Source organism: Lepidochelys kempii, chromosome 2 (assembly GCF_965140285.1).
Source record: "Lepidochelys kempii isolate rLepKem1 chromosome 2, rLepKem1.hap1, whole genome shotgun sequence".
Classification (NCBI taxonomy): domain Eukaryota; kingdom Metazoa; phylum Chordata; order Testudines; family Cheloniidae; genus Lepidochelys; species Lepidochelys kempii.
The window spans coordinates 69955972-69976933 of NC_136381.1; the positions used below are offsets into that span (position 1 = coordinate 69955972).

General features: G+C 52.4%; 1 protein-coding gene across 5 annotated transcripts in view; it reads right to left on the reverse strand.

Annotated features, from left to right (window-relative positions):
- Positions 1-20490, reverse strand: part of RGS20 (regulator of G protein signaling 20) — a 49201-nt gene extending 28711 nt beyond the window's left edge. Inside the window, exon 1 of one of the 5 annotated variants that reach the window (XM_073331164.2) lies at positions 18824-18957. Coding sequence is in view for 3 of the 5 variants with exons in the window: in XM_073331160.2 (XP_073187261.1) it covers positions 20180-20284 (105 nt within the window). In the remaining 2 variants the exon portion in view is untranslated. Of the gene's footprint in view, positions 1-18823; positions 18958-20179 lie in introns of those variants that run through there. The other 4 variants (XM_073331160.2, XM_073331163.2, XM_073331162.2 and 1 more) reach the window with 4 other exon arrangements.
- Positions 20491-20962: the final 472 nt, after the last annotated feature.

Genomic DNA, 20962 nt, shown 5'->3' on the forward strand with positions numbered 1-20962 from the left:
GATGATGCCACGTGAAAGCTTAGCATCAGCAAGAAATCCAATAGTATTCCTAAACAATGGACCAAACTGACCAATCGTGGAGATATACCTTTCAGCAAAGGAGACTGCATCATGGCTGCAAACTCTTCAAAATGCTTTCCTTTGCCCACCAGCATCACCTTTGTCTTTCTTGGGTTCAGCTTCAGCCAGCTGTTCTTCATCCAAACAATCAGCTTTGAAATGTCAAGGCAAAAACTCTAAACATCTTGATTTCTAAGCTTAATAACAAAACAAATACCTATATTCAATTTTACCAATATAAACTATCAAAATAGTTATCATTTAATCCAGCATGTTATGTTTGCTTGGAGGGATTGGATCACTCAGGCAACTGATAATGGGCTCAATATCCATTTACCTTCTAGCTTTCTAGTTCAAATCCAATATAGGTTGGGCATGACCAAAATTTTTTTACTATCTGATAGCTGTTCAATAGCCAATGGGAAACTGAACTGGGCCACCAAATTCTTCTGGTAGAGAGGTGTCCACATCACAAATCCCAACCTCCAATTAGCCAGTCTTAGGCCTGAGAGGTCAGAACTCAGGTTGGGGCTGAGGTAGATTGACTGGCAGAATTGAGAAGCTTGTGCTTCCAATGCCATGGATCGAGATTTTCAAAAGCAAGAGCCCAACACTAGGCTCCTAAAATCCATGTTTAGGCTAGTAAGTAAATGGCTGGATTTGCTAAAGTGTATGGCACGAATTCCAAATGCTTCCCTTTCTGGATGCTCAGTACTGTTGAAAAATCAGGCCACTGATTGTGGATGTGAGGAGCTGGGAGCAAGAGGCACTAGGAGCTGAGAGTGAGAACGTGGACTGTTGGAGGACTGAGGTGTACAAGCATTATCAGACACCAGGAGGAAGGTTCTGTGGTGAGGATAAAGAAGGTGTTGGGAGGAGACCATGGAGAAGTAGCCCAGGGAGTTGTAGCTGATGCACAGCTGTTCCAGGAGGCACTCTAGACGCCTGCATTCCACAGGGCCCTGGGCTGGAACCTGGAGTAGAGGGCAGGCCCAGGTTCCCCCCAAATCCTCCCAACTCCTGGTCAGACACAGGAGTCATTGACCTGGACTGTGGGTTCAGAAAAACAGCCAAGCTGAGGGCTGCCGTGAAGCTCCAAGGTGAGCAAATCCACCAATAAGCGCAAGATCCACCAAGGTAGAGCGGGAACTTTGTCACAACTGGTGTCGGAAGTGGGATCTGGTGTCTACAGTGCGGCGAAAGAAGGAGGGTGTTTGGAAGGACAAAAAAAAGGGGGTGAAGAAGGTCTATTATTATTTTTTTCACCACAGTGGAGGAGGCAGTGTGGGCACTGATATAAGCCATGGCTGCCCAGCAGGAGGCTACTCATGTCCAGGCAGGCGCCCAACAGGAGGCAGTGCGGCTGCAGCAAAAGACTAACTGCCTGCTGATGGACCAGGCTACTCAAGACCGGGCTATGTTGCAGGAACTGGTAAACCAGGTAAAGGCCCTTACAGAGCTGAACCATGGCCATGATAGAACGCAGATCATGCAGGCCAGCAACTGGCTGCAGAAAATGACACGGGAGGATGATGTAGAGGCATACCTCCTGGCCTTTGAGAGGACAGCCCTGCGGGAGGCTTGCCCCCAAGAACAGTGGTCTGGCATCCTCGCTCCATTCCTGTGTGGGGAGGCCCAGAAGGCCTATTATGATTTGCCTGAAGAGGCTGCGGCAGACTACCCCCAGCTGAAAGCAGAGATCCTCGCCAGATCTGGGGTAACGATCGCAGTGCAGGCCCAGCGATATCATGAGTGGAGGTACCAGGAAAACAAAACCCCGCAGTCCCAATTATATGACCTCATCCATCTTGCACGAAAGTGGTTACAAACTAAGTCCCGGAGTCCGAAGGAGATACTAGAGGTTCTGGTCATCGACCGGTACATGAGAGGACTACCGCCAGACCTTCACGCCTGGGTAAGCCAGAACGTACCCTCCACCTACGACGAGGTTGTTGCGCTGGTAGAAAGGCGAAGGACGGCGAGGGAGCTGACTCAACCAGTTAAGGAAGAAGCATCCCGGGTTAAACTAGCAGCACCAAGCCCTAGAGCTCGGGTGACTGGACCACCAGGAGAACCCAGGTGGAAAAAGAGTCGGAGCACAGAGGGGGAAGAGGATCGTGATGTTAGACTACCCAAACCAAGAGACCGGGGAATGCCTACGGCTCCATACAGATGTTACACCTGCAGGGAGTGGGGACACACAGCTGCACAGTGTCCCAATGCCGAGGAGCCTATGCAGTGTAACCTGGAGAACTGGGCAGACCCATGCTCCCTAATCCACCTTGCAGGGGTCTCACTAACCCCATATATGTACATTAGACCAGTGAAGCTAAATGGGGTAGAGACCACAGCATTGGTTGATTCGGGGAGTGCTATTACGCTTGTCTCAGGGAAGCTCGTGAAGCGTAGTCAGCTGCTGTGGGCTAAGCGTACGGGGATAACATGCGTCCATGGGACAGTTGGTTATTACCCCACCATCCCAGTTAAAATTGAGATTTAGGGGAACACTATTGAGGTAGCAGCAGGTGTAGTCCCTAAACTCCCATACCCAGTGCTCATAGGGAGGGACTTCCCAGGGTTTGGAGACTTACTCCCAGTAGGGGAATTGGAGAAAGGGGGAAGCCCTGAAAGTAGTGAGGCATCCACAGTAGACTGTCAACCCCCAATCTTCTCTGAAATATCCCCAGATTTGTTTTCCACTCCCAGACAGCGTAGAAAGGTGAAAAGGGAAAGAAGGGCAGCTAAGGCCTTGGGAATCTGAATACTGGCCCAAAGCCAGAGGGTCACTCCCGTAGGTAGGCGGACCAGAGCAGCTGAAAAGGAGGCCACCCAGGAGGGAGAAGCACCTGAGTCAGACCCACACCCAAATGCCTCTGAACCAGTAGAGGCAACAGAGACTGGCCCCCTAGATCTCGGGCAGATTAGCCCCGGGAGACGAAATTTTGGATGGGACCAGGCAGAAGACCCAAGATGCAACAACATTAGGAAGGAGGTGACTGAAATAGATGGGGTCCCCGTGGATGGGAAAACCCAGGGACGAGGACCCTACTTCATAATGAAGACAAATGTCTTATACCGCGTTGTACCAGTCCAGGGGCAGAAGGTACAGCAGATCCTAGTACCTCAAAAACACCAGAATGCTGTATTAAGTCTGGCCCATAGTCATCTTTTTGGGGGGCCATTTGGGGGTAGAGAAGACCCTGGCTCAGGTCCTGCAACGATTCTTCTGGCCCGGAGTACATGAAGAAGTGCGGAGGTACTGTGCATCCTGCCTGGAGTGTCAACTGCACAGTCCCCGTCCCCACTTGAGGGCACCTTTAGTACCCCTTCCCATCATAGAGGTCCCCTTCGAGTGAACAGCCATGGATCTAGTGGGACCCCTGGAGAAGACAGCCCGGGGCCACCAATATATACTTGTCATTCTGGATTATCCTACTCGCTACCCAGAAGCCACCCCCTGCGGAACACGGCCTCTAAAATGATAGCTAAAGAGTTGGTGGGGATCTTTGCCTGAGTGGGGCTACCAAAGGAGATATTAACAGACCAAGGTACCCCATTTATGTCAAAGCTAATGAAGGACCTCTGTACGCTGCTCCATATACATACCCTGAGAACTTCAGTCTGTCATCCGCAGACTGATGGGCTGGTAGAAAGGTTTAACCGAACCCTCAAGGCAATGATAAGGAAAATGGTAAAGTCGAGACGGGAAGGATTGGGACACCCTACTACCCTACCTTATGTTTGCAATCTGGGAGACACCTCAGGCCTCAACTGGGTTTTCCCCCTTTGAATTATTATACGGACGCCACCCCCGTGGCATACTAGATATTGCAAAAGAAATCTGGGAAGAGGAACCCAATGGGAGGAGAAATATAACTGACCATTCAGAGTAGCAGCCGTGTTAGTCTGTATTTGCAAAAAGAAAAGGAGTACTTGTGGCACCTTAGAGATTAACCAATTTATTTGAGCATAAGCTTTCGTGAGCTACAGCTCACTTCATCGGATGCATTCAGTGGGAAATATAGTGAGGAAATATATATGCACACAGAACACGAAAAAATGGGTGTTATCATACACACTGTAAGGAGAGTGATCGCTTAAGATGAGCTATTACCAGCAGGAGAGCGGGGGGCGGGGGGAGGAGAGAGAAAGAAAACCTTTTGTAGTGATAATCAAGGTGGGCCATTTCCAGCAGTTAACAAGAATGTCTGAGGAACAGTGGGGGGGCCGGGGGGGAACAGTTTTACTTTGTGTAATGACTCATCCACTCCCAGTCTCTATTCAAGCCTGAGTTAATTGTATCCAGTTTGCAAATTAATTCCAATTCAGCAGTCTCTCACTGGAGTCTGTTTTTGAAGTCTTTTTGTTGTAATATTGTGACTTTTAGGTCAGAGATCGAGTGACCAGAAAGATTGAAGTGTTCTCTGACTGGTTTATGAATGTTATAATTCTTGACAACTGATTTGTGTCCATTTATTCTTCTACGTAGAGACTGTCCAGTTTGACCAATGTACATGGCAGAGGGGCATTGCTGGCACATGATGGCATATAATCACATTGGTAGATATGCAGGTGAACGAGCCTCTGATAGTGTGGCTGATGTGATTAGGCCCTATGATGGTGTTCCCTGAATAGAGATGTGGACACAGTTGGCGATGGGCTTTGTTGCAAGGATAGGTTCCTGGGTTAGTGGTTTTGTGGTGTGGTGTGTGGTTGCTGGTGAGTATTTGCTTCAGGTTGGGGGGCTGTCTGTAGGCAAGGACTGGCCTGTCTCCCAAGATTTGTGAATTGACCATGTGTTGCAGATGCGAGAACATATAGCCTGGGTCACCCCTATTGTACGGGAACATTTGGAAAAGGCGCAGGAGGCCCAGCAAACCCATTACAATCGCCAGGCAAAAATCCGGCAGTTCCAACCAGGAGATCGGGTGATGGTGTTAGTACCCATGGCAGAAAGCAAGCTTTTGACCCAATGGCAGGGGCCCTCTGAGGTGGCTGAACCCGTGGGGGAAGTAACCTACAAGGTGCGGCAGCCAGGACGCTGGAAACAAGAACAAATTTATCACATTAACCTCTTAAAGCCTTGGCACCAACGAGAGGTGTGTGTAGTGGCCCAAGAGACCCCAATCCAGGGAAATAATATGCAGGAGCAGATCAGGATATCCACTGATCTGACACCAAACCAGAAGAAGGAGGTAACTGAGATGATCAACCGATACCAGGACGTGTTTTCAATCAAACCAGGCCGGACCACCGAAGCATATCACCACATTATCACAGACCCTGGGGCAAAGGTAACGTTAGGGCCCTATCGGGTCCCAGCAGCAAAAAGGGAGGAAATCAAGTCAGAGGTAAAAAGGATGTTGGAGCTGGGAGTCATCGAAGAGTCCCACAGTCAGTGGTCAAGCCCAATTGTGTTGGTGCCCAAACCCGATGGCACCACTAGGTTTTGTAATGACTTTTGCTGGCTGAATGAGATATCCAAATTCGATGCATACCCCATATCGATGAGTTAGTTGACCACCTGGGCAATGCTCGATTTTTGACCACCATTGATTTAACAAAGGGATACTGGCAGATTCCCCTTGCCAAAGATGCGAAAGAAAAGACGGCATTCTCTACACCAGAGGGTCTGTTTCAATATACTGTTCTTCCTTTTGGACTGCACGGGCACCTGCCACCTTCCAGCTCTTATGGACAAGCTCCTACGGCCCCATACTAGTTATGCAGTGGCATACCTGGATGATGTGATTATTCACACCCCCGACTCGGAAACTCACTTAGGAAAGGTGGAAGCAGTTCTGGACACACTAAGACAGGCTGGCCTCACAGCCAACCCAGCCAAGTGTGCTATAGGGCTAGCTGAGGCTAAATACCTTGGCTACATTGTAGGAAGGGGCATGGTCAAGCCCCAACTAAAGAAACTAGAGGCTATCCAAAATTGGCCTCAGCCGAATCAGAAAAAGCAAGTCCGGGCATTTCTGGGTGTGGTGGGGTACTACCGATGATTTATTCCCCATTTTGCTACCAGAGCGAGTCCCCTGACAGACCTGATAAAAGCCCGGGGTCCAGACATGGTGAAGTGGACAGATGCCGCAGAGAAAGCATTCATGGATCTACAGACAGCCGTCTGCAGTAACCCCGTGCTTATAGCCCCAGACTTCAACAAAGAATTCATTTTACAAACAGATGCATCTGAAGTAGGATTGGGGGCGGTCCTATCGCAGATGGTTGGAGATGAAGAACACCCAATCCTCTACCTCAGCAGGAAACTCCTCCTGAGAGAACAGAAGTATGCCGTGGTTGAAAGAGAATGCCTACCTGTGAAATGGGCCATGGAAACACTACGTTATTACCTTCTGGGACAACGGTTTACCCTTGTGACCGACCATGCACCCCTCCAGTGGATGCAGCGAAATAAAGAGAAGAACACAAGGGTGACCAGATGGTTCCTGTCCCAACAACCTTTTCAATTCACCATACAACACCGGGCTGGAAGCCACCATGGCAATGCAGATGGCTTGTCATGAGTACACTGCCTGACATCCAAGTTACCTAACCCCGTAGTATTGAGCAGAGGGGGGGATATGTGACAAGGTCGGGCCAGATGGCTATCGGAGACTAATTTTTTTTTTTGAAGCAAAAGATGTTTTTATTTGCATAACACACGTACAAAGTAAAAACAGCAGCATATGCAATGTGTAACACAGCAACCAGTCACAATTGTTTTCTCATTAGCTTCAGGGGAGGGAAGTGTTCAAGCTTGCCTGGGCCAGAGCGGGGGACTTCCTCGACTCGCATGGTCTTCCACCCTTCCGAGTTACCTGGTGGCCCAGAACGAGGGGGCTTCATCGACTCTCAAGGTCTGCCACCCCCTCGAGTTACCTGGTGCCACGCCCAGTATCACCAACAATTCCCTCCTCTGAAAGCGCCCAACAAGAGGGGCAGGCTGTGGGGTGGACAATCCGGGGGGGGCACATGAACCCACATGTGAAAGGACCCCTCTAAGGTGGTGGTGTCCGCAGCAGCAATGGCTGGGGCTGGGGTCCCTTACTCTCTCCCCCAATCAAAGGGTCAAAACAAAGGGACCCGGACGGGGACACCAAGCAGAGAGCCCCGGACAGCGCACACCGCTCCTCAAAAGCATCAAGGGAGTCGGTGGACACCGCCCAGAGGAACTCCGCCTGGATACATGAATGGACCGAGGATCGGAAAACGGCCCCACAGTCACAGGAAACTCCATCGGCCAACCTCCTCTCTCTGGTTTTATAGATGGACGTTTTAGCCAGGGCCAGGAGGAGGTTAACTAGGAGATCCCACGACTTTGTGAGGCCACGGATGGGGAGTACATAAATAAAAAGGTGAGGGGAAAAATGCAACCAAAAACGTAATAGGAGATTTGTGAGGAGGTGGAACAGGGGCTGCAGCCTGGCACACTCCAAATATACGTGCGCCAGGGTTTCCCTCACACCACAAAAGGGACAAGTATCTGGGATGGGGATGAACCGCACCAAGTACATGCACGTGCTTACAGCTCCATGAAGGAGCCGCCAACTGATGTCCCCAACGGGCCTCGGAACCAAGGTGGAATATAGGCTGGCCTACCGGGGCTGCTCACCCTCCAAAGGTGGCAGAAGGTCTCACCACTTTGTGTCGGGGCGGGACACTAGGGTGAGGGCGTGAAGGGTGTGGAGCACGAGCGTGTATAGATGTTTCCTTGGCACGGTTTGGAAGCGTACCGGCTGCAGTTCATGCAGCCAGCTCGCAGTGAAGGGGTGAGAGGGTCGATTGGGTCTGCAGGGCAGGGGTCCAATTAAAAGGTCTGGCGGGCCTGGGGTAGAGGGTGGGCGGGGCGTGCCTTAGAGCAGGACCCGGTTGAGGTAAGCTCGAGCAGTGGGCGGCAAAGCAGCCTTCGCCTCCTGAAGTTCGTGCCGGGGTGTGCGAGGTCTGGAGAGCCCCATGCGCCGGGCGAGTGTCAGGGGATCCAGCCAGTCTCCCTAGTTGTAGTCCAGGAGGTCTCCGACTCTCGTGACTTCTGCCAGGATCAAGCTCTGGTGCACTGAGTGGGACTCCGCCACCTGCACACAGAGATGGGGGTTGTGTAGCAGGGGCTCCGCGAGGAGATCTACCCCCTCGGTGGCCGCTATGGATCTGGTCGTTAAAAACAGTTTCCAAGTCCGGAGGAGGTCCTGGTAGAAGACTGGCAGCCCAGAGAGGTCTCGCGGAAGACCTCCTGGATGGAGATAAAAGAGCTGCCAGTCATATCGGAGCCCTCGGATGCAGTGCAGGATGGCGTGCACCAGTGTGCTCCACGCCGAACTGCCTGCACCATAGAGGAGCCTCTGTAGGGCCTGGAGGCGGAAGACACGGACCTGAGTGTGTAGACACTTCAGGCCCTGTCCTCCTTCCTTCAGGGGTAGACGAAGAACACCTACAGGGGCCTAGTGTATTCCTGACCAAAAGAACCCCAGAATCGATGTCTGGAGGTTGGTCAGAAAACCCAGGGCCGAGACCAGGGTGTTGAACCGGTACCAGAGCATGCACAGGACTAGTTGATTAAGCACCAGCGCTCTCCCTCGGAGGGAGAGACATCGGAGTAGTCCCGTCCATTTCCAGAGCCACTCTATCACCCCGCCCTCTAAATTTTCCCAGTTTTCCGGCGGAGAGGGATGCGTGGCAGAAAGGTAAACGCCGAGGTAGAGCAGCGGACCCGTGCTCCACCGGATGGTCTGAAGCGCGGATGGGAGGGAGCTTGCCTGCCACCAGTCTCCTACCGCCAAGCCAGAGCTCTTGACCCAGTTGACCCGGGCGGAGGAGGCTGCCAAATAGATGGCCTGGCAAGCCTCCACCCGCACCAAGTCGCCGGGGTCCTGGATCATAAGGAGCATGTCATCGTCGTACGCCGACAGGACCAGCTGCAGCTCCGGCTCCCGCAGCACCAACCCTGTCAACCTCCTGTGTAGGAGACAGAGGAAGGGCTCGATTGCCAGAGCGTACAGCTGGCCCGAGAGGAGGCACCCCTGCTGTACTCCTCACCTGAAGCTAACCGGTTCGGTCAAGGTCCAGTTGAGCTTAACCAGACACTCTGCAGAAGTGTACAGCACGCGGAGAAAACCCAGAAACTGGGGTCTGAAGCCAAATGCCTGCAGAGTGCTCAGGAGGTACCCGTGGTCCACCCTATGGAACGTAGTAGGAGATCTAGGGACAGGAAGGCGAACGACAGACGGTCTCTACGCCTGAGTTCCAAAAGGTCCCGAACCATAAATAGGTTATCAAAAATACTGCGGTCCGGGACGGTGTAGGTCTGGTCTGGGTGGATCACGTCCACCAGCACAGACCCTAGCCGCAGCGAGATTGGTTTTGCTACGATTTTGTAGTCCGTGCTGAGGAGTGAGACTGAACGCCAATTTCGTAAATCGCGGAGGTCCCCTTTCTTCGGCAATAAGGCGAGCACAGCTCGCCTGCATTGAAGAGGGAGGACCCTGCTCTGCAGAGACTCGGCCCAGACGGTGACTAGGTCTGGGCCGAGGACATCCCAAAACACACGGTAGAACTCCACAGTCAGCCCGTCCATGCCTGGAGACTTATTAGTGGGCATACAACGGAGGGCTTCTGAGAACTCGGCCAGAGTGAGAGGTAACTCTAGCCGGTCTTGGTCGCTCGTGCTGACCATAGGGAGCTGCTCCCAAAGCACTCTGCAAGCGCTAGGGTCGGTTGGATCCGGAGAGAAAAGACTTGCGTAGAAGGCTCGGGCCCTCCCACACATCTCCGCCAGTTCCGTGAGGGGGGTGCCGTCTTCTGCCAGGAGGCAGGTGACGTGTTTCTTGGCCCTCCTCGTTTTCTCCAGGGCATAGAAGAAGTGGGAGCCGCGATCCATCTCCCGAAGGAGGTGGATGTGGGATCGAACAAAGGCGCCCCTGGCCCGATGGTCCTCGAGGGCCCGAAGCTCCTCCCGCTTCTCCCAGCACGCTCCGCAGAGGAGTGGGTCTTCGGGGCTGGCGGCCAGACACCTCTCCAGCTCTAAGACCTCCCGTTCCAACTGCTCTATCGCCACATTTCTCCGTTGGCTGGTGCCCCGGGTGTAGTTGCAGCAGAAAAGCCGGGCGCGCACCTTCCCCAGGTCCCACCATCGCCGTGCCGAGGGAAAGGCATGCCGCTGCCCTCGCCAGGCCAGCCAGAATTCCCAGAAGGATGTCATGAAGCCCTCATCCTCCAACAGGCTGTTGTTAAAATGCCAATAGGCCGGCCCCAGCCTCTCCGCACAGAGGGAGGCTGTCACGGTGGCTAGGTGATGGTCAGAAAATGGGGCCAGCCGAATGCTGGAGGAGTGGGCTCGTGAGAGATGGAAGCCTGATAAATAAATGCGGTCCAACCAGGAATGGCTTGACCGATGGGTTTCCACCCGGACAAAGGTGAACTTGGAAGTGTCATCTGGGTGGTGGTCACGCCAGATGTCCACTAGGGAGTGATGTTCAACTATCTCCCGGAGGGTGTCCGCGGTAGCGGGTCACTGCTCGGTCCCCGAGCGGTCTTGCTCCTCAAGGGTGGTATTAAAATCCCCTCCCAGGACCAGGCACTCGTGAGAATCTAAGGCGCTGAGGAAGGCGGACGCCTGCTGATAGAATTGCAGCCACTCCAGGCCCAATGTCGGGGCATAGACATTAATGAGGTTAACCACGAGCCCCTCTATACGGACCCGGAGATGCAGCAAGCGACCCTGCACAGCCTCGGTGACCCCTAGCACCTTGGGCCGTAGGTCGGGGGAGAACAGGGTTGCCACTCCAGCCTGCCGAATCGTGGAATGGCTAAAGTAGACCCTGTCCCACCACTCCAGCCGCCAACTATCTTCGGCAGTCGGATCCGTATGGGTCTCCTGCAGGAAAATCACAGAATACCCTCCCTCCCGAAGGAAGGAGAGCACCTGGGACCTGCGGAGAGCCATCCTACAGCCCTGGGTGTTCAACATTGCGATGGTGAGAGGTGTCATGGGGAGGGCCGGGGGGGGATCCTCACTGGCAGGGAGGCTCGCATTCCCCAGTGGGACACGCAACAGTCCTTGACACATCCTGTAGGTGAGTAATTGGTCACGGAAGACGCGGACCCACCAGTAGGCTGTGGCATCCTGCTTCCCTATCCCTTTACCTTCCCCCATGAGGGCCCTTGTGGCCCGGAGGATTTGAAAAAAATCCCCCCATCGCTGGAGAGCAAGCTGTACCTTGTTGCGGGGGCCACAGACATCCTCTAAAAACTTCCGCAGCTCTCCTCGCAGCTCATGGGGGGGGTGGTTGTTCGCCGGCTGAGCCCTTGGTGCAGCCCTGTGGCCCACTAAAACAGGCAAGCAGGGTGCGGACCCCCAACGGGGTGCCTGATGGGCTGGAGCTTCTAGGCCCACCTCAAGCCCTGGGGCGATAGGGGGTGGTGGAGGGAAAATAACAGCCCCTAATGGGTCGGGGCAAGAGAACGCAAAGGCCGCTCCCTGGGGGTCATCGGTTGGACAAGGGAAGGAGACAGCCCCGGGGGCGGCGATAACATCGCAGGAGGTAGATTGGATAGGGGTAGGGGTTGGGGCAGGGGCAGAGGCGAGGTTCTGGGTTTCGGGAGGCAAGCAGCTGGATGGTGGCACCTCCCGATCACGTTTGAGGGTTAAGGGGGTGGGGAGGGAGCTCTCAGTGATACCGGGCACGGGCTCTATGGTGGATTTAGCGGCTACAGCATCAGGAGATGGATTATCTTCTGTTGGGCTGCCGCCCGGGAAGGAAATCAATTGCTCCGCACCAACGGGGGGTGCCCCTGGCAGCTCGTGTCCTGGCCGCGTGGCTCCAGCTGTCACCTGAGCAGGCTCGGTGGTCGTCAGCAGGGTGCCATCAGCGGCCGGGTCGATGGAGGAGTCCAGGGGCTCCTCGGAGGTGGGAGCAGAAGCAGCAGTTAGGGGGAGGGAGCATGGGGAAAAGAGGGGTAGAGTGAGGTTGCCCAAATTGAGGTTTGCTGGCAAAAGGTCATCCTCCCCCTGGGCGACCGGGGTCAGATCTAGGGCCTCAATCTCCTTGAACATGGAGGAGAGGACACTTTTCGTCGCCCCGGGGTTCTTCCCGCTGGCACCCGCCACGACAGTTGCCTGGGGGTCACGGGGGCTTCGGGTAGTGTCAGGACAGAAGGGGCTTCCTCGAGGGTCTCAGAGGCGAGGGTCTCCTGTGGAGGGGAGACACTACCTTCCGGTGCTACCACGTCTTTCCCAGCTAACACCGGTAGATGGGACGCACTCATGGGCAAACCGGAAGGTTCGGCATCAGTGCCCCCCTTCCTGGTCTTCTGGGGGCCTCCGCCTCGGGTAAATGAGGCGGAGCTCAAGCCTTCCGCTTGCCTCGCTTCCCCTGGACTAGGGCCCAGCCCTCCACAGCATCATCTGGGGGCTGGTTAGCAGGGTTCATATCAGGGGGTAAAGGCAATGGCTCAGGTACTTGGGGGGGGGGATGGGGCGGCATAAGGGAGGGAGGATTCTCCCTGGGGCAGGCTCTCTCCCATGCTTGGTGGTATCTCTGCCACACCCTCCTCCATAGGCCCCGCCAGATTGTCAGCAGCGAGGGTGGGGCTCTCACGCTCGTCTGGGCGTTGTAGGGGAGGTGCTCCTTGGGCCTGAGCGGGAGAAGTGGTGGTCCGAAGAGGAGGGGGGGTGGGTTCAGGTATCGAGCGGCCAGGGGCATCTGCAATGATGGGGCCGATGTCCTGCCGGGTCTTGGGGATCCCAGGTGCCCCTCCTTGCCGGGCTAAGGGGCAGTCCCTCCGGACATGCCCTGACGCCCAGCAGAGGTAGCACCGGGCTTCCCCCGTGGAGAAATACACCCGGTAACGGGCCCCCTGGTGGGGGACTAGGAAGGACTGCTCGAGCGCCTCTCCGTCACGCGCTGCCGACGGCAGTAGAAGCTGTACTTGCCGCGGAAGGAAAAGATGTGACAGAGGGTGGGGTCCTTGCAGCCCAAAGGGAGAGGGCTGATGACAGAAACAGGTTTCCCCAGGGTGGAAAGCATTGGGAAGAAAAGCAGGGACAGAGATCAGGACCAGGCAGACGCCCAGGTCCTCCAGCGGCTCTAGGGGGACAAAGACCCACCCCCGCACCTCCAGGCCCCTCTCCACCGCCTCCTGGGTGGCAGCCTCCGATGCTAAGAAGAAGACGACCTTCCCATACATTTTGGAGGCCGCCACAATGGCCGAGGGCCCCACCACCCTCGCCAACACCCGCACATAGGTCTCCACGTGGGGCAAGGCGGGCAACAGGAGGCATCAGACACGGTGCTTCCTTGTCATGGTGGGGAAGGGGCCCCAGCCACTGTTGATGGTGGGGGAGGCGGTGGGTGGGAGAGATGATGAGGCGGTAGGCGGGGGGGCTGCCACTGCCCGGGCATACATCCTGGGGGGTGAGAGAGGGACACCCGCAGAGCCGGTGGAGGGGGCAGAGGGGAAGGATGCCGTGGTCGGTGGCGGGGCCGCAGCAGTGGGGGTGGCCCCTGCCACAGAGGGCCTAGTGGTTTTAGCGGGGCCCTTCCCCTTCTTCTTGCCCTGGCCTTTCCCACCGGCTGGGGGGGCTCCCCTAGAGTCTGGGGAGGCGGTGGGCATGGCAGCAGCAGAGGTCACCCCGGTGCCCTCCATTGCCGATGCCCCAGCGGGGGCGGTGGCAGGTGGTTAACAGGAGTTGGGGGCAGGTAAAAAGGGACAGGCTGTGGGATGGGCAGTTCAGCAGTGGGGCACATGAACCACCGTAAGCTTGTCCAGAGAGTCCTGTTTGGTTGGCTGGTGCTTCTGGTCCCACACAGTGGAATCAGGGCGAGCAGCTAAGTCCAGAGGCAGATGTTAAACAACCAGCAATGACAATGGAGTCCCCCACCCAATCTCCACCCCTGGATGTGATGTCACAATGCCACATATGTTGCTCTTATGCGATGGTTATATTGCTGTTATCGAGTGGACAATGCACAGTAGGGAAAGTGTTCCCAAGGGAAATGTTGCTCATAAGTGGTAGTTGCTTTTACAAGGTGTTCTGCAAACAAGCGTCTACTGTATAAAGAAAAATCATCTGATATATCCATGTTTCCTATCAAGATAGGTAGTATGTATAAATGCAACTAACAATAATCAACTGCTGGCTGCTCATTGTTACTAAAAATCAGTCAAGGGTTAAAATGAGCCAAATACATATCTGAAAATAAAGCTAAAATGTAAGCCCTTAGCACTAATGCTGAGATACTGGATATGATCCTCTCTCCACCCCTATTGCATGCCTCTATGACATTCAGATTATGTGGGCACTTCTATGTTTAACCTTTTGGACATAGAGTAAATGAGTACAAAGATCAGGAATGAAAGTTGTATCTTTGGTTAAAAGCTGCTTAAATGATGTTTGGTTGAGAGAGTTATTACATTTATAGTATTTACTAATCTCTGTAACAGGAATGTGAGCTCCCTACACCACCCAAAGGAGGAATAAATGCAGTATAAATAGTCAGAGGTCAGATTTTTAAAATCAAAATCGCACTGAAAAAAATGATTGAGGCTTTTATATTACATAATCCTTCCCTTGTTTCATATTGCAACAAAATGGAATTTTCTCAGCTAGCCACAATGCAAAGATGTTGTACAGTTACTGAAGCATTCAGTACAATATTCCTCCCCCGCTCCTTCCCTAATTATGCCATTCCTTGAACTCTGATTGGTTCTGGGGATCTGATTTGCATTGTTTTATAATAATTATACAGTATGTGAGTTCTCTGCATTTTGTGTGTCTAATAATGGCTGACAGCCAATCAGAGTGCATAGATTTCCATAATCACAGTACAATAACTTTTCAATAATTGTACTGGACCTGATCCAAAGCCTATCAAGACAGTGGAAAACCTCCCATTGACTTCAATGGGCTTTGGATCAGGCCCACTATGAATATTGTCATTCACTATTTTTATTCATAGGCTTTTCTATGGTGCTCATCAATGAGTTAGAAGAAAGTGATTCTGTGATTGTTTACCTTTGTCACAAGAAAGTTATGAGTGGGTGTAGGTTCAAGGTAAATCTTGCTTTCAAAAGCCTTGCTTTATATACTTGCAATGTGGGAGTGTTTAAGGCTGGAACATATTCTCACTGAAGTCAGTGTAAGATTGTAATTGATCATAACGGGAGCAGGACTGGGCCCTTAGAAAGCTTGATGTTGACTCCACTTCCTCTCCATTGATTAATGTGACAAATAAGCTTTCTGCATCAAAAAGGGCAATGTTTTAAATTAAGAGTAGTTATCATGTATGTTAATAAACACACACCTTGAGTCACTCTGATGAGCTAGAGATGGAAAAAAACTTGGGACTTCTGTTTTTGTACAACTGGAGTTATGGTGCACAGCAGTGATAATTAGGTGGCTTGAGGTGGTGGGAATGGAAGAAAACAACATCAGCTTTCTGTATAGGTGATATTAGCAGCCACCAAGGATGCTGCATTAAAGAGGGTTTTGGAATAGAATTGGATCAGTGACCAAGAGGAGATCAGTGAGTGTGATTACAAAAGAAAATAGTCTCCCTTTATATGGGATTCAGGGGAAACTCAGAAGTATTATATAAAGTGATTTATAGATGGAGAGAAACTAGGTTGGGTGCCTTCATCTGTGGCTTATTTTTTCAGAGTAGCAGCCCCTTATGAAGAGCTCTATTCATTTATACAGATTAAAGTGTTGCTTTACATTTCAAAGAGAACACTTAGAAATGTAACACACCCACACAGTAACAGGGAACTGTACACATTTCACTTACAGTTTAGGGCCTGATCCTAGCAAGGGACTGAGTGTGATATGCTTTCATTACAAGAGGCACCTTGCACGATCAGCCTGATATTCTCATAACAATCCTCTCACTGAAACTGTCCTCTACATAAAACCTGCCATTCTTTCTAAGAAATATGTTATCCTATGTAGACCAGGTTTTCTCCATGTCTCAGTGTTTCTGTTTTGAGAGGATGCCCCACACATACTGCACCAGTTTTGTGTAAACTCAAAACTTCTCTCTGGGCTTCAGCTGTTGCATGAGACGTGAGTGAAAGTATGTTATTATAACACATATCTATGTGACAGTTCAGCTAGAATGAATAGAAATTATGTTAGCCTTTGGAGATAGAATCTTAAATATATTGTGCATATAGAAAAAACAACATACACAGATATACCCGTGGATAAGGTAGGTGATAAATATCTATGGCCTGATTCTCATTTAACACTCAGGCTACTTTAGACCCTTCTGGGAGTGCAAAGGGGCTTTAGAGTAATTTTATAATTTCCTCCCACTTCAATGCCTCTTCACAATACCAGAGCAGTGTAAATCATAGTCGGCCCCCTTTTATACACCACAGGGCAGATCCTCAGCTGGTATACATTGTCATAGCTCCATTGACTTATTTCATGGGACAACTGGAGTTGACTTTAATGGAGCTCTGACAATTTACAGTAGCTGAGGATCTACCACGTGACATGTAAAACAGCAAGGAAATTTGCCAAGTCTCCTACTTCTGGCTTTCATATCCAATGAAAACATTTGCCTCAATTTTTTTAATACAGTTGGCTAAAAAATGTTCATTCAGCTTGATATTTTACAAGCCACTTTACTATACAAACGATGGAACTCTTGCACATTGTAGATTACTATTCAACCTGATATACTCTTCTGACTCCCATCATACCATATCCTACTGAGTGCTCAGTCACATCATGCATAATTATGAATGGCCTCCCAAAAATCCCATTCTACTGTACTATGAACTGACTCATTTCACACAGAAGCTTTGACAGCTCATACTGGGTATTGGAATCACAGGGTGCTGTTTTAGTCAGTGAGTCATATATTGTACTAGGTGCTTGGATCTGACTCATATTGAACTGTGTTAGGAACTGACTGACACTGTACTGGTCTGAAAGCTGGTTTGCATCAGGGTGACTCATCTTGTAGTGCATTAAATATTGATTCACACAGCATTCCCTATTGGATCTGATCGTTGCAATCCACTTCAGATTGTACCATAATGGAATCTGACCACACTATAAAATTCCTGCATATATGTAGCTACATTGGACACAGAAAGCCTGAGTCTAATCTCGCTTGCACCGGGGAAACACAGGAGTAACATCACTGAAGTCCACTAAGTTACCAGTGTAAACCTGATATGTGATCAGAATCAGGTCCAGAATTGTTGTTTGTGTAACATAAGAAAATAAATCAAGTGATAATAGCTTGTGGACTTCATACAAACAAATGGCTTGCAACACTCTAAAGAGTTCAAAATCCAGCCCCTAAACAGAAATTTAGGGTCCACCAATCCTTGGATAGAGTATTTTGATAACTGTGACTTTGCTTATCCACTAGTCCTACCATATTTCAGCCATAATTCCCAGAAGCACTGCTTCCAGAGGATAAAATTTCCTTAGTGCCTGAAAGATTGGTGTGAATTTTCAGAAGCATCTAGTGATTTTTCAGCTGTTTCATTTTTTTGACTGCCCATCTTGAGATATCTTAAGGAGGCTTGATTTTCAGATGTGCTGAGCATTCCATGCTCTGAAAATTAAACTCCACTGAAGGTGTTTCAAGTTGGGCAGCCAAAAACTGAGACACCCAAAATCACTAGTTATTTCTGAAAATTAGACCATTTGCTTCAAGAGTATGTGTGTGTGAAATGACATTTTTGAAGTGAAACTACAGACTTAGAAAAAAGTAGTGCTTCCATGCATAATGATTTCAAATGCAGGTGGTAATATGCATAGAGATATTGATATGGGTAAGTAGAATCAAGGATAAATAGGATTGCCCATATCTTATTTCTGTAGCATGTTATAATATTTGAGGGTAGTATAGCTATATGGTTTTCCTCAAACCATCCAGGAGGCTTGAACATACTTCTCAGTTGGGATTTCATTCTGAGTTTAGAAACACACCCTCATTCCTCATTTTAAATTGACAAGCATCGTAACATTTGGGTGGTGGGTTGTACTGGCTTCCATCATACTGTATAGTAGTAATGTAGTGTATTGACACTAGCAGTATTTAGCCCTATTGACTCCTGAAGCCAGTGGAAGTGTGTTGTGGATACACTGGGTACAGAAAAGTGAGTGATATGCAAGTAGCCTAAATGTCTTTGAGTTGTACAAATGACCATCTAGCATACAGTTTTGTCTTGCATTTTTTTGCAACAACAAAAATGAAATAATGGAGTAACTGTATAGATGAAATTACCTCTATATTAAATTACTGTAATTTCTACTGGCATGTGCAAAGATAATCATATTTAACTTCTGCAGTCGTCTAATTTTCATTACCCGTTCCCCTCTATTTAATGACACAGAAACGACCGATTTCAGCAAAAAGGTCTGTTTTCTTGCCCGCAGAATGTAAACCTCATTTAAAGGGTCTGTGACGGTGGAAACATGGGAACACTTGTTCGCCCTGGAACAAATGTTTTTGTTTTGTTTTATCACTTGATTGTTTTGTGACATCCCTAGTACGAACTGCGTTAGTCTGGGGCTCAGGCGGTGGGTGGGCACTTAGGTAAAGGGCCAGGCCTTGCTGTCCTTCCGGGGCAGAGACCCTAGTGACTGTCACTGAACTCCATGGGACTGCTGCTGGAGAGAGGAGGCTAAGGACTCTCTGGGCTTTGTAGGATTCTCGAGGTGTCATTCAACCAGTTCCCTCGTCCCTGGAAAACTCAAGGCAAAACAGCACCATGGGGGGTGACCTCCTCCCCCCCTTACCTCAGCTACAGACACGGGGGGGTTAGTGGACCGTCCGGGAGCCTCCTTCCCTGGCTGCTTTGCTGGGGCCAAACGGCGCCGCCTGGCGCTCGGGACCAGGAGGAGCGCGGGGGCAGGCAAACGCTGCGGCGGCGGCGCGGGGCTGCCCCGGCCCGGCAGCTTCCAGCTGGGTGAGGCGCGAAGACCCAGCTCGGCGCCGGAACGGCGGGCGGGCAAAGCCGCCCTGCGGGACGCCGCCTGCCAGACAGAGCGCGCACCGCTCCCGCCGCGGGGCTCGCCTCCCTCCTAGCGCGCGCCGGGGGCACGGTCCCTCCCTCCGGGCGGGTGGGCCCCGGCCCACGGCGGGGCTCGCTCCGGCGCCTCATGGGCACCGCGGCTGCGCTCTCGCAGTCCCCTTCGCCGCGCTCTCACCCCCGCCTCCCCCACCGGAGGGACCATCCCCGCTCCAGGGCTGCGCCAGGCGGGACTTTCCCTGCACTCCCGGCGCTGGGAGCCGCCGAGGCAGCCCCTGGACGGGCAGCGCCTGCACTAGGCGGGAGCCTCCCTAGGTCCCGCTGCCCTCGCAGCAAGCGGGCTCCGGGGTGCAGCGGGCGCCTGCTCCCCAGCGGCTCCCTCCCCAGCCGCCGAGGGAGGGCTGCCCAAGGAAGGCGCCTTGCGCCCCCCGCCTGTGGAAACCGTCCGGGTGGCCCTCGCCCGCCCGCCCGAGCCTCGCCGCCTCCCCGCAGCGAACTTGCAGCCCGCCGCCCTGGTCTACGAGCTCCGCGCCACAGGCCAGCCCTGCGCGCGGCGGACACGGCCCCTGGCCCTCACACCCTGGCCAGTGCAGCCACCCACCGCCACCTGCAGAGGCTGAAGCGAGCTCCCCTGGCCCGCCAGGTCTAGCCCCAGGAACCAGGGCAGCCCTTGCTTCCATGCTGGCCCCCGGCCCTCGCCGCCCGCGTGAGATCACACCTAAGCCAGCGCCGCACCTGTGCTCTGCGTGTAAACACCCCCGGATCCCCCTCTCCCTGCCAGGGACAATGCAACGATCTGCCGCAGCGAGGGATCCTGCTCTTTAACCGAAGGAGGCTTCCCTGGGCACACAATGGAAGAAACGCGTGGAAACCCCGCAAACTACAATGGGGGTGGGGGGAGGAGAGAAGCGATCCAAAGAGACACCCTCCCTCCCCCGTGTTTAGGGACAGCAAGTGCCACCCAGAAGCTCCTCTCGCTGCCCCAGACCAGGAAACAGCCGATTGTTATTCTCATGCTCCCAAATACACTTTACAAACCGAGCCAGGGAAAGGCAAAGCCCCGGGCGCTTCCCCACGTGCCGAGCCCCTGGGCAGTCCAGGCTCAGCGCTGGAGAGTACTTACAATTTCACCATCAGTCCCGGGAGCTAGGTGGAAATCTTTGCCTTGATCACATCCGTTAGCAGTGGGCTCCTCACCCAGGGACGGCGGCTCGCCAGCCATGCGCATGCGTCCCGAGCTTTTATAGGATGCTTATTTTACTGTATATTCCTCTGGCTTGATTCCCCCTCCTCCTTTTAGCCACCACCAGAATGCCCGCAATGTGTGTCCACCCGGCCTTCCCGTGCTCTTGTTATGGGTAGGGAAGAGCAACAGCCCAGCACGTGAAGGGGGGAAGGGACTAGACCGGAGTAAATGAGAAATGAACCGTGAATGCCAGAGGCTGAACAGCAGACGCCTCTGGAAACAGCTTCTCTCCCTCGCTCAGTCCCCGCACAACACCTTGCCTTGGCAGGCGACCTTCCCCTTCCCCTAAACCCAATCAGTTCCCAGATGGTGACACACACGCGTGTTTGTGTGAATCTCAGGCAGGCTACACCTGGGGCCACATCTGCAACAAACACATTGTGTCAACAGACTGGGGAGGGGAAATGGGTGGAGAGTTCCATGGATCCAACTTCTGTTCCCTCCCCGGGGCGGGAGGAGATTTTCTGGGATAAACAAGCGGGTGTGCTGGGGGCAGGAGGGAGGGGCTGCACGGGGAGGCGAAGACTGCGTGTTCGATATTTGGATTTCATTTTAATAGGCTCCCTTAAATCTCGATCGTCTTTATATGGGTAGGGATAGGCGCTTTTAGGTAATTGCAGGGACGTGTTTCCCCCTTATCTGGTTCCTTGTTGTATGGCA